The sequence below is a fragment of the Gorilla gorilla genome, chromosome 1 (assembly GCF_029281585.2).
Source record: "Gorilla gorilla gorilla isolate KB3781 chromosome 1, NHGRI_mGorGor1-v2.1_pri, whole genome shotgun sequence".
Lineage (NCBI taxonomy): Eukaryota > Metazoa > Chordata > Mammalia > Primates > Hominidae > Gorilla > Gorilla gorilla.
Genome location: NC_073224.2, coordinates 130,236,435 through 130,248,980, shown reverse-complemented (window position 1 = coordinate 130,248,980; position 12,546 = coordinate 130,236,435). Strand labels below are relative to the sequence as shown.

At 46.9% G+C, this 12,546-nt stretch overlaps 2 protein-coding genes across 9 annotated transcripts in view; both read left to right on the top strand.

Moving 5' to 3' along the window:
- The window catches only part of GSTM2 (glutathione S-transferase mu 2), a 1,178,915-nt gene that overhangs the window by 164,666 nt on the left and 1,001,703 nt on the right, over window positions 1-12,546 (top strand). The gene's annotated exons all lie outside the window — the stretch shown is intronic.
- The window catches only part of LOC115932984 (neuroblastoma breakpoint family member 15), a 51,721-nt gene that overhangs the window by 25,172 nt on the left and 14,003 nt on the right, over window positions 1-12,546 (top strand). For 7 of the 8 annotated variants that reach the window (XM_063701075.1, XM_063701057.1, XM_063701192.1 and 4 more), the window contains 10 exons: window positions 167-378; window positions 1,738-1,947; window positions 3,731-3,836; window positions 4,672-4,886; window positions 5,942-6,014; window positions 6,478-6,689; window positions 8,052-8,261; window positions 10,042-10,147; window positions 10,983-11,197; window positions 12,238-12,310. In XM_063701075.1, the coding sequence (XP_063557145.1) occupies window positions 167-378; window positions 1,738-1,947; window positions 3,731-3,836; window positions 4,672-4,886; window positions 5,942-6,014; window positions 6,478-6,689; window positions 8,052-8,261; window positions 10,042-10,147; window positions 10,983-11,197; window positions 12,238-12,310 (1,632 nt within the window). The remainder of the gene's footprint in view (window positions 1-166; window positions 379-1,737; window positions 1,948-3,730; window positions 3,837-4,671; window positions 4,887-5,941; window positions 6,015-6,477; window positions 6,690-8,051; window positions 8,262-10,041; window positions 10,148-10,982; window positions 11,198-12,237; window positions 12,311-12,546) is intronic. The other variant, XM_063701181.1, reaches the window with a different exon arrangement.

The following is a 12,546-nucleotide window of genomic DNA, read 5'->3' as shown; positions in this document are numbered from 1 at the left end:
CTGTTGCAGAGAGAAGAGGATTGCCTGTTCCCTCTTTAAGGGAACCTCCATTTTGCTTTCTGGGACCACTCTCTTAATGCCGCCTGTCAAAACCAGCTGGGACTCCCTGGGGTCCAATCCCTCTGTGTTTAATCTTCTGTCATCTCTGTCCCACCTGGCTCATCAGGGAGGTGCAGAAGGCTGAAGAGAGCAAAGTCCCTGAGGACTCACTGGAGGAATGTGCCATCACTTGTTCAAATAGCCACGGCCCTTGTGACTCCAACCAGCCTCACAAGAACATCAAAATCACATTTGAGGAAGACGAAGTCAACTCAACTCTGGTTGTAGACAGAGAATCCTCTCATGATGAATGTCAGGATGCTCTAAACATTCTCCCAGGTAGCCTCTATTTTCCTTGCGTCTCATACCTCTGTCTAGGCTATGGAAGATCAATTCTGAGGACAGGCTGTATATACACATATTGTTATTGTTTTAGTCAGAAACTAGGATGGAGCTAGGTGCTGTGACTCACACATATAATCACAGCACTTTGGAAGGCCCAAGTGGGAGGATGACTTGAGTTCAGGAGTTGAAGACCAGCCTGGACAATATGGTGAAACCCATCTTTACAAAGAATACAAAAAATTAGGCAGGCATGGTGCTGCATGCCTATAGTCCCAACTGCTCAGGAGACTTAGGTGGGAGGATCGGCTGAGATGTTCCTCCCACCCTCGTTCACTCCTCGCAGGCTAGACTCTCTCCTTTTCATTGGCTTGTCTTAGCTATTAATAAGAAGTCTCGGCCTGGCGCGGTGGCTCACACATGTAATCCCAGCACTTTGGGAGGCCGGGGCGGGTGGATCACGAGGTCAGGAGATCGAGACCATCCTGGCTAACACGGTGAAGCCCCGTCTTTACTGAAAATACAAAAAAAATAAAATAAAATTAGCTGGGCACGGTGGTGGGCGCCTGTAGTCCCAGCTACTCGGGAGGCTGAGGCAGGAGAATGGCATGAACCCAGGAACCGGAGCTTGCAGTGAGCCGAGATTGTGCCACTGCACTCCAGCCTGGGAGACAGAGCGAGACTCCATCTCAAAAAAAAAAAAAAAAAAAAAGTCTCTGACCAGGGGCGCTGGCTCACATCTTAATCCCAGCACTTTGGGAGGCTGAGGTAGGCGGAACACCTGAGGTCAGGAGTTCGAAACCAGCCTGTCCAAGATGGCGAAACCCCATCTCTACTAAAAATACAAAAATTAGCTGGCATGTTACTTGGCGCTTGTAATCCCAGATGCTTGGCAGGCTGAGGGATGAGAATCGCTTGAACCCGGGAGGCAGAGGTGGCAGTGAGCTGAGATTGTGCCTCTGCACTGCAGCCTGCGTGACAGAGTGAGACTCCGTCTCAAACAAAAAACAAAAAAACAAAAAAAGAAAAAAATTTAAAAAGCAAAATGAAATCTTTTGTGCTACACAGAAACATTGGCCACTCATGGGGTAAAAATCTCAGGGCCAAGCCTTGCTTTATAGAAACGTATAAGCAAGAAAAGTGTAGAAGTGTTTATATCTTGGTTTCAAGGTGACTGCATAGCTAAGACAAGTTGACTTAAAGGAGATCAAGACTGGAGATGACAAGAGTGAAACCAGGGAAACAACATCTTCAAATAAGTAGACAAGGCTGCCAGTGACATCCCTCAGTCCTGATTAAGCCTATTTGATTTCACCAGTTTTTAACTCATCATGTGTTTGCCTTTCTTCTCCCCAGTCCCTGGCCCCACCTCTTCTGCCACAAACGTCAGCATGGTGGTATCAGCCGGCCCTTTGTCCAGCGAGAAGGCAGAGATGAACATTCTAGAAATCAATGAGAAATTGCGCCCCCAGCTGGCAGAGAAGAAACAGCAGTTCAGAAGCCTCCAAGAGAAATGTTTTGTAACTCAACTGGCCGGCTGCCTGGCCAACGGACAGAAGAAATACAGTAAGATCTATAGGCTCACCATCACGAAAGTGATGAATGATGTCCTGTCTTCTCTCTGAGACACTAAATGCTCTCTCCATCAAAAATAATTTCATCCTTCCTGTACTTCTAGGAAAACAGAAACGGGTATTTTAACATTTTGTTAAAGTTGGAAGACAGAGGTACCAAAGTATTTAGCAACTTTCCATGTTTGCAATCAGGTGGGGGTGGGACTAGAGTTAAACTGCCATTTATTGATTTCTGACACAGGCACAGAATGACCTGTTTTCTCCAAGAGGCTCAATCGTGTTTTCCAGAATCCTCTCTGTACCATATAAGATCCTGCAGACAAATAACATCTAGTCTGTTGTTCTAAATGTCTGAGACTAGTGAACTTTTATGCAGTTCAAGTTTCTGTTGAGGCCCAACAGGCAAAGCTCTGTTCTAGTGACTCTGAGGGAAACTTGGTGGTAGTAGCCAGTACCTGCTCTGAGGGGCTTCAAGAGGAGTCTACTCCTAATAGAACCTGTGCTGTCTATAAGTGACAGCATCAAGAGCAGGGAGTAGGGGCCGTGCATGGTGGCTCACTCCTGTAATCCCAGCACTTTGGGAGGCTGAGGCGGGCAGATCATGAGGTCAGGAGTTTGAGACCAGCCTGGGCAACATGGAGAAACCCCATCTCCACTAAAAATACAAAAAGTAGATGGGCGTGGTGGCAGGTGACTGTAATCACCCCTGCTCAGGAGGCTGAGGCAGGAGAATCCTTTGAACCCAGGAGGCTGAGGTTGCAGTGAGCCAAGATTTTGCCATTGCACTCCAGCCTGGGCGACAGGGCGAGACTGGTAAAAATAATAATAATAATAATAATGATAAATAAAAATAAGAATAAAAAGCAGAGAGTAGCTTGGTGAGAGTGAAGTCCTGCTTCCTGGGGCACAGAGTCTTGTTGCAAAAGAGGAAGAAAGATCGCACCCGAGAATGTGTGGAGATAGCAGTGCAGTGTACAGAGCAGGGACCGTGGGCCTGTCTCCTGGGCTCCATCCAAGTTGCTTGTCTTGTCTGTCCCTCAGTTTCCTCACCTGTTCAGAGGGTACTACAATAATACCTACCTCTGTAAATTGCTGCAGTGAATTACATGAGCTATTTCTTGTCAATCTCCTAGAACATTTATTGGCACACAGTAAACACTATCTATTAGTTCTTCATTCTGCTGTTTCTAAATTAACACACACTTTATTAGCATTTGGGCATATTTCCTTCATGGCCTTATGGTGTTATGTGTCACTCTTTATGCTTCAGATATGATTGTTAAAATCATAACTGAAGATATGATTTAAAAATCAAAGATTTTAAAAATCTTTCGCATACTTGTCCTTGAAATTCCCAGTAAAAGGGAAACCATCAGTCCCATAGTCCTAGGGGCCTTCCCGACTGTACAAGAAATCACTACTTCATGCCCCAGTGCAGTGTTTTAGAGGAGAGGCTGCAAGGCTTGGGAAAGTGGCCCCGCATTCAGAGTCAGACCTCAGGGACTGTGAATTCTGACTCCACTTCGTTGTGGTTGAATCATCTTGTCAACTTCCTTGATGTGCCCTTGAGGTTCTCTTTCTTCATCTCTAAATTTTGGAGGATCAGATGCCAGAAAGTCAGGAGACTGAAGAGTAAAGATGTGGAAATCCCTGTCTAGACCCTGGTACTGGGGAGAGTTTTGTCCTTGGGATGGACCTGGCTCCTGCCCTGTAGGCAATGACCACAGCAGCATGTCCAGCCTTCCACTGAGGCAGGCGTGTCTGTCTTTTCTCAGAATATGAAGAGTGCGAAGACCTCATAAAATCTATGCTGAGGAATGAGCGACGACAGTTCAAGGAGGAGAAGCTTGCGGAGCAGCTCAAGCAAGCTGAGGAGCTCAGGTGAGGCGACCCCATGGGGGCAGGCAGGGGGGCAGGTGTGTAAATCTCTGAAGTACAACAGCTCGGTGGGGAGAAGTAAGAACGAAGCTGGGCCAGGGGAAGGGCAGGAATTGCCATGGCAGGCTCGCAACACACAAGTATTTATCAAGCAGAGAAGAGGTATAATACAAATGTATGGGTTGCAGTTGTTTCTCAGAGCCTTGTTTTCTCTTTTTCAAACAAGTAATTGTTGATGTGAAATTTACATAACAAAAAATTAACCAAAGGAGTGTGAACCACACAGCAGCATTCAGTATACTCAAAATGGTGTGCCGTCACCACCCCACTTACCCTTAGTGAGAATCACCTCCTGACTGACTGCGGCTTCTCATTCTTTCACTCAATCAATGTTGCCTTCTCGACCCTGTCATTCTTTTCTTCTTTCGTCTTTTCAATTCGCCCCATCTGCATCTGGCCTCATTTCTGTACATGGCTTTGTATCTAGTGGCCGCAAGATGCACTATGTGTATTTTCACATGGAAATGTCCATGGCCAGAGTGAGGAACTGAAAGGATGTCTTTTTGAAATGGAATTAGGAAGACACCTACTTTTGTTTACAGAAGGGAAAGATGAATGGAACATCATCGAGGATCTTGCAGGAGCCCTCTCTGATACAGAGGAAGCCTGTAAACCATTTTCTATTCTTTCTCTTGGCCACAGACATTCCTTTCAACATGTGCTGACCTTCTGCTTGAAGGTCTCCTTGAGGACATTGTCTCAGAAGTCTCTGTTGCAATATTTGAACGGATCACTCAACCCTTTCTACTCTTAAATTTTCTCTACCGTCTCACCTTAGGCAATATAAAGTCCTGGTTCACTCTCAGGAACGAGAGCTGACCCAGTTAAAGGAGAAGTTACGGGAAGGGAGAGATGCCTCCCGCTCATTGAATGAGCATCTCCAGGCCCTCCTCACTCCGGATGAGCCGGACAAGTCCCAGGGGCAGGACCTCCAAGAACAGCTGGCTGAGGGGTGTAGACTGGCCCAGCAACTTGTCCAAAAGCTCAGCCCAGGTAAGGTGGCCATAGGCCCTGATGACCCAAAACCCCAGGCTTATGAGAGACTCCAGACCTCCATACTTTCCCAATGACGGTTGTATCAATGGTGTTTTATTCTGCTACACATATGTGGCCATGACATGACCAGGACTTCCTGGGTAAGAACGGAGATGGGAAACCCATGGGTTTGGAGGTCACAGTATTGCAAGTGTCCCTCCTCCCTTGATGGAAGGTGGTCTTTGGAGCAAGAGGCAGCATCTATCTAGTTTTAAAGGACAGGAAGGAGGCTGTGATGGGAGGGCGCTTGTTGGAGTGAAAAGAGCTCTGGGCTAAGAATGAAGGTTCCCAGGCTGTCTTTTGGGCAATGTTCTTAGTAAGTGTCGGTGAGTGAGTGATTTATCTTTCCAGAGTTTCTCTCTCTCCATCTGCAAAGGCAGACAAATTGTCTCTTGCAAGGGTCTGAAGCATCCAAATATGGGAACACTTACGAATGCTTTTCAAAATGAGATGAAGCCCCTCTCCATGTGGTGTTGGAGAAGGCACTTGATGTGGGGGCATTTGGTGGTAGGAAGTGCTTCAGACTGGAGCACTCCCCATGGATAGAATGTCCCTGAATAACACAGCAGAAGCCACATGGAGGGCCTGTGCAGTCTCATGACGCATAGGGGACTGTGGGACAAGTTTGTCCTCTCCTAAGAGAAAGAATGAGGTTTGAAATGCGAACTGTGACAAGACACCAAGCCTGTTCCTGGGAATCAGATCTGTGGCAGGATGGGGGAGACAGCTGCCAAAGTCCAGAGAGAGGCTGCACAAGCCTCCAGTGATATGGGAAACAAAAGGTCTTTTCAGTATTTGGCCACATCTTGATGGTGGCCCTCCACATCAGAAATGCATTGCCCGATGGATCAGGAAACCATGCCAGGGCATTTTGTGAAAGATAAAACATGAGAGTTTTCAGTACAATGCTGAACCATACGTAGATGTTCATGTCTCTGTGCACGTTGGGCTGACTGACTGTGCTTGTGGAATGTGAAGTGGGAAATATCTGAACGAACATTTTGTATTTATAGAAAATGACGAAGATGAGGATGAAGATGTTCAAGTTGAGGAGGCTGAGAAGGTGCAGAAATCATCTCCCCCCAGGTAACACTGAATACTCAGGAGCAAGTAATGGGTGGTAACATATGAAAATGTCTAGGAGGCACACCCTCTCTGGCATCTATGGTGGGCCAAAAGCCCGCATCCCCTTGGCCACAGTATGTGAAATTGAACCCAGCTTAGACACAGGGTGCGGCAGCTGTCGTGTTTCTCTATGTGTGCCAAGTGTCATGTCTGTACCATACAGGGATAGCTGAGTCTTCATCCTCCTCAGCTCCTATCTGTCCAGTGCACTGAACACCAGCTGCTCTCTTCCTCTCTGGCTCCCATGGCAGCCATGCTCTGTTGCAGAGAGAAGAGGATTGCCTGTTCCCTCTTTAAGGGAACCTCCATTTTGCTTTCTGGGACCACTCTCTTAATGCCGCCTGTCAAAACCAGCTGGGACTCCCTGGGGTCCAATCCCTCTGTGTTTAATCTTCTGTCATCTCTGTCCCACCTGGCTCATCAGGGAGGTGCAGAAGGCTGAAGAGAGCAAAGTCCCTGAGGACTCACTGGAGGAATGTGCCATCACTTGTTCAAATAGCCACGGCCCTTGTGACTCCAACCAGCCTCACAAGAACATCAAAATCACATTTGAGGAAGACGAAGTCAACTCAACTCTGGTTGTAGACAGAGAATCCTCTCATGATGAATGTCAGGATGCTCTAAACATTCTCCCAGGTAGCCTCTATTTTCCTTGCGTCTCATACCTCTGTCTAGGCTATGGAAGATCAATTCTGAGGACAGGCTGTATATACACATATTGTTATTGTTTTAGTCAGAAACTAGGATGGAGCTAGGTGCTGTGACTCACACATATAATCACAGCACTTTGGAAGGCCCAAGTGGGAGGATGACTTGAGTTCAGGAGTTGAAGACCAGCCTGGACAATATGGTGAAACCCATCTTTACAAAGAATACAAAAAATTAGGCAGGCATGGTGCTGCATGCCTATAGTCCCAACTGCTCAGGAGACTTAGGTGGGAGGATCGGCTGAGATGTTCCTCCCACCCTCGTTCACTCCTCGCAGGCTAGACTCTCTCTCCTTTTCATTGGCTTGTCTTAGCTATTAATAAGAAGTCTCGGCCTGGCACGGTGGCTCACACATGTAATCCCAGCACTTTGGGAGGCCGGGGCGGGTGGATCACGAGGTCAGGAGATCGAGACCATCCTGGCTAACACGGTGAAGCCCCGTCTTTACTGAAAATACAAAAAAAAAATAAAATAAAATTAGCTGGGCACGGTGGTGGGCGCCTGTAGTCCCAGCTACTCGGGAGGCTGAGGCAGGAGAATGGCATGAACCCAGGAACCGGAGCTTGCAGTGAGCCGAGATTGTGCCACTGCACTCCAGCCTGGGAGACAGAGCGAGACTCCATCTCAAAAAAAAAAAAAAAAAAAAGTCTCTGACCAGGGGCGCTGGCTCACATCTTAATCCCAGCACTTTGGGAGGCTGAGGTAGGCGGAACACCTGAGGTCAGGAGTTCGAAACCAGCCTGTCCAAGATGGCGAAACCCCATCTCTACTAAAAATACAAAAATTAGCTGGCATGTTACTTGGCGCTTGTAATCCCAGATGCTTGGCAGGCTGAGGGATGAGAATCGCTTGAACCCGGGAGGCAGAGGTGGCAGTGAGCTGAGATTGTGCCTCTGCACTGCAGCCTGCGTGACAGAGTGAGACTCCGTCTCAAACAAAAAACAAAAAAACAAAAAAAGAAAAAAATTTAAAAAGCAAAATGAAATCTTTTGTGCTACACAGAAACATTGGCCACTCATGGGGTAAAAATCTCAGGGCCAAGCCTTGCTTTATAGAAACGTATAAGCAAGAAAAGTGTAGAAGTGTTTATATCTTGGTTTCAAGGTGACTGCATAGCTAAGACAAGTTGACTTAAAGGAGATCAAGACTGGAGATGACAAGAGTGAAACCAGGGAAACAACATCTTCAAATAAGTAGACAAGGCTGCCAGTGACATCCCTCAGTCCTGATTAAGCCTATTTGATTTCACCAGTTTTTAACTCATCATGTGTTTGCCTTTCTTCTCCCCAGTCCCTGGCCCCACCTCTTCTGCCACAAACGTCAGCATGGTGGTATCAGCCGGCCCTTTGTCCAGCGAGAAGGCAGAGATGAACATTCTAGAAATCAATGAGAAATTGCGCCCCCAGCTGGCAGAGAAGAAACAGCAGTTCAGAAGCCTCCAAGAGAAATGTTTTGTAACTCAACTGGCCGGCTGCCTGGCCAACGGACAGAAGAAATACAGTAAGATCTATAGGCTCACCATCACGAAAGTGATGAATGATGTCCTGTCTTCTCTCTGAGACACTAAATGCTCTCTCCATCAAAAATAATTTCATCCTTCCTGTACTTCTAGGAAAACAGAAACGGGTATTTTAACATTTTGTTAAAGTTGGAAGACAGAGGTACCAAAGTATTTAGCAACTTTCCATGTTTGCAATCAGGTGGGGGTGGGACTAGAGTTAAACTGCCATTTATTGATTTCTGACACAGGCACAGAATGACCTGTTTTCTCCAAGAGGCTCAATCGTGTTTTCCAGAATCCTCTCTGTACCATATAAGATCCTGCAGACAAATAACATCTAGTCTGTTGTTCTAAATGTCTGAGACTAGTGAACTTTTATGCAGTTCAAGTTTCTGTTGAGGCCCAACAGGCAAAGCTCTGTTCTAGTGACTCTGAGGGAAACTTGGTGGTAGTAGCCAGTACCTGCTCTGAGGGGCTTCAAGAGGAGTCTACTCCTAATAGAACCTGTGCTGTCTATAAGTGACAGCATCAAGAGCAGGGAGTAGGGGCCGTGCATGGTGGCTCACTCCTGTAATCCCAGCACTTTGGGAGGCTGAGGCGGGCAGATCATGAGGTCAGGAGTTTGAGACCAGCCTGGGCAACATGGAGAAACCCCATCTCCACTAAAAATACAAAAAGTAGATGGGCGTGGTGGCAGGTGACTGTAATCACCCCTGCCCAGCAGGCTGAGGCAGGAGAATCCTTTGAACCCAGGAGGCTGAGGTTGCAGTGAGCCAAGATTTTGCCATTGCACTCCAGCCTGGGCGACAGGGCGAGACTGGTAAAAATAATAATAATAATAATGATAAATAAAAATAAGAATAAAAAGCAGAGAGTAGCTTGGTGAGAGTGAAGTCCTGCTTCCTGGGGCACAGAGTCTTGTTGCTAAAGAGGAAGAAAGATCGCACCCGAGAATGTGTGGAGATAGCAGTGCAGTGTACAGAGCAGGGACCGTGGGCCTGTCTCCTGGGCTCCATCCAAGTTGCTTGTCTTGTCTGTCTCTCAGTTTCCTCACCTGTTCAGAGGGTACTACAATAATACCTACCTCTGTAAATTGCTGCAGTGAATTACATGAGCTATTTCTTGTCAATCTCCTAGAACATTTATTGGCACACAGTAAACACTATCTATTAGTTCTTCATTCTGCTGTTTCTAAATTAACACACACTTTATTAGCATTTGGGCATATTTCCTTCATGGCCTTATGGTGTTATGTGTCACTCTTTATGCTTCAGATATGATTGTTAAAATCATAACTGAAGATATGATTTAAAAATCAAAGATTTTAAAAATCTTTCGCATACTTGTCCTTGAAATTCCCAGTAAAAGGGAAACCATCAGTCCCATAGTCCTAGGGGCCTTCCCGACTGTACAAGAAATCACTACTTCATGCCCCAGTGCAGTGTTTTAGAGGAGAGGCTGCAAGGCTTGGGAAAGTGGCCCCGCATTCAGAGTCAGACCTCAGGGACTGTGAATTCTGACTCCACTTCGTTGTGGTTGAATCATCTTGTCAACTTCCTTGATGTGCCCTTGAGGTTCTCTTTCTTCATCTCTAAAGTTTGGAGGATCAGATGCCAGAAAGTCAGGAGACTGAAGAGTAAAGATGTGGAAATCCCTGTCTAGACCCTGGTACTGGGGAGAGTTTTGTCCTTGGGATGGACCTGGCTCCTGTCCTGTAGGCAATGACCACAGCAGCATGTCCAGCCTTCCACTGAGGCAGGCGTGTCTGTCTTTTCTCAGAATACGAAGAGTGCGAAGACCTCATAAAATCTATGCTGAGGAATGAGCGACGACAGTTCAAGGAGGAGAAGCTTGCGGAGCAGCTCAAGCAAGCTGAGGAGCTCAGGTGAGGGGACCCCATGGGGGCAGGCAGGGGGGCAGGTGTGTAAATCTCTGAAGTACAACAGCTCGGTGGGGAGAAGTAAGAACGAAGCTGGGCCAGGGGAAGGGCAGGAATTGCCATGGCAGGCTCGCAACACACAAGTATTTATCAAGCAGAGAAGAGGTATAATACAAATGTATGGGTTGCAGTTGTTTCTCAGAGCTTTGTTTTCTCTTTTTCAAACAAGTAATTGTTGATGTGAAATTTACATAACACAAAATTAACCGAAGGAGTGTGAACCACACAGCAGCATTCAGTATACTCAAAATGGTGTGCCGTCACCACCCCACTTACCCTTAGTGAGAATCACCTCCTGACTGACTGCGGCTTCTCATTCTTTCACTCAATCAATGTTGCCTTCTCGACCCTGTCATTCTTTTCTTCTTTCGTCTTTTCAATTCGCCCCATCTGCATCTGGCCTCATTTCTGTACATGGCTTTGTATCTAGTGGCCGCAAGATGCACTATGTGTATTTTCACATGGAAATGTCCATGGCCAGAGTGAGGAACTGAAAGGATGTCTTTTTGAAATGGAATTAGGAAGACACCTACTTTTGTTTACAGAAGGGAAAGATGAATGGAACATCATCGAGGATCTTGCAGGAGCCCTCTCTGATACAGAGGAAGCCTGTAAACCATTTTCTATTCTTTCTCTTGGCCACAGACGTTCCTTTCAACATGTGCTGACCTTCTGCTTGAAGGTCTCCTTGAGGACATTGTCTCAGAAGTCTCTGTTGCAATATTTGAACGGATCACTCAACCCTTTCTACTCTTAAATTTTCTCTACCGTCTCACCTTAGGCAATATAAAGTCCTGGTTCACTCTCAGGAACGAGAGCTGACCCAGTTAAAGGAGAAGTTACGGGAAGGGAGAGATGCCTCCCGCTCATTGAATGAGCATCTCCAGGCCCTCCTCACTCCGGATGAGCCGGACAAGTCCCAGGGGCAGGACCTCCAAGAACAGCTGGCTGAGGGGTGTAGACTGGCCCAGCAACTTGTCCAAAAGCTCAGCCCAGGTAAGGTGGCCATAGGCCCTGATGACCCAAAACCCCAGGCTTATGAGAGGCTCCAGACCTCCATACTTTCCCAATGACGGTTGTATCCATGGTGTTTTTTTCCACTAAGCTTATGTGGCCATGACATGACCAGGACTTCCTGGGTAAGAACGGAGATGGGAAACCCATGGGGTTGGAGGTCACAGTATTGGAAGTGTCCCTCCTCCCTTGATGGAAGGTGGTCTTTGGAGTAAGAGGCAGCATCTGTCTAGTTTTAAAGGACAGGAAGGAGGCTGCGATGGGAGCAGGCTTGTTAGAGTGAAAAGAGCTCTGGACTAAGAATGAAGGTTCCCAGGCTGTCTTTCGGCAATGTTCTTAGTAACTGTCAGAGAGTGAATGACTTGTCCTTCCTGAGTTTCTCTCTCTCCGTGGCAGACAAATTGTCTCTTGCAAGGTTCTGAAGCATTCAAATGTGGGAACACTTACAACTGCTTTCCAAAATGAGATGAAGCCCCTCGCCGTGTGATGTTGGAGAAGGCACTTGATGTGGGGGCATTTGGTGGTAGGAAGTGCTTCAGACTGGAGCACTCCCCATGGATAGAATGTCCCTGAATAACACAGCAGAAGCCACTTGGAGGCTTGAAATTTTCTGATGGATAGAGGACTGTGGGACAAGTTTGTCTGCTTCTAAGAGAAAGAATTAGGTTTGAAATGCAAACTGTGACAGGACACCAAGCCTGTGCCTGGGAATCAGATCTGGCACGATTGGGGAGACAGCTGCCAACGTCCAGAGAGAGGCTGCACAAGCCTCCAGTGATATGGGAAGCAAAAGGTCTTTTCAATATTTGGCCACATCTTGATGGTGGCCCTCCACATCAGAAATGCATTGCCTGATGGATCAGGAAACCATGCCAGGGCATTCTGTTAAAGATAAAACATGAGAGTTTTCAGTTGAACGGTGACCCATGTCTAGCTGTTCATGTCTTTGTTGCACATTGGGCTGACTGTGCTTGCAGACTGTGAAGTGGGAAATATCTGAATGAACACTTCTGTATTTACAGAAAATGACAACGATGACGATGAAGATGTTCAAGTTGAGGTGGCTGAGAAAGTGCAGGAATCGTCTGCCCCCAGGTAACACTGAATTCTCAGGAACAATTAATGGATGGTAACATATGAGGAATATCTAGGAGGCACACCCTCTCTGGCATCTATGATGGGCCAAAAACCCGCATCCGCTTGGCCACAGTATGTGAAATATAACCCAGGTTAGACACAGGGTGCGGCAGCTGTCATGTTTCTCTATGTGTGCCGAGTGTCATGTCTGCACCGTACAGGGATAGCTGAGTCTTCATCCTCCTCAGCTCCTA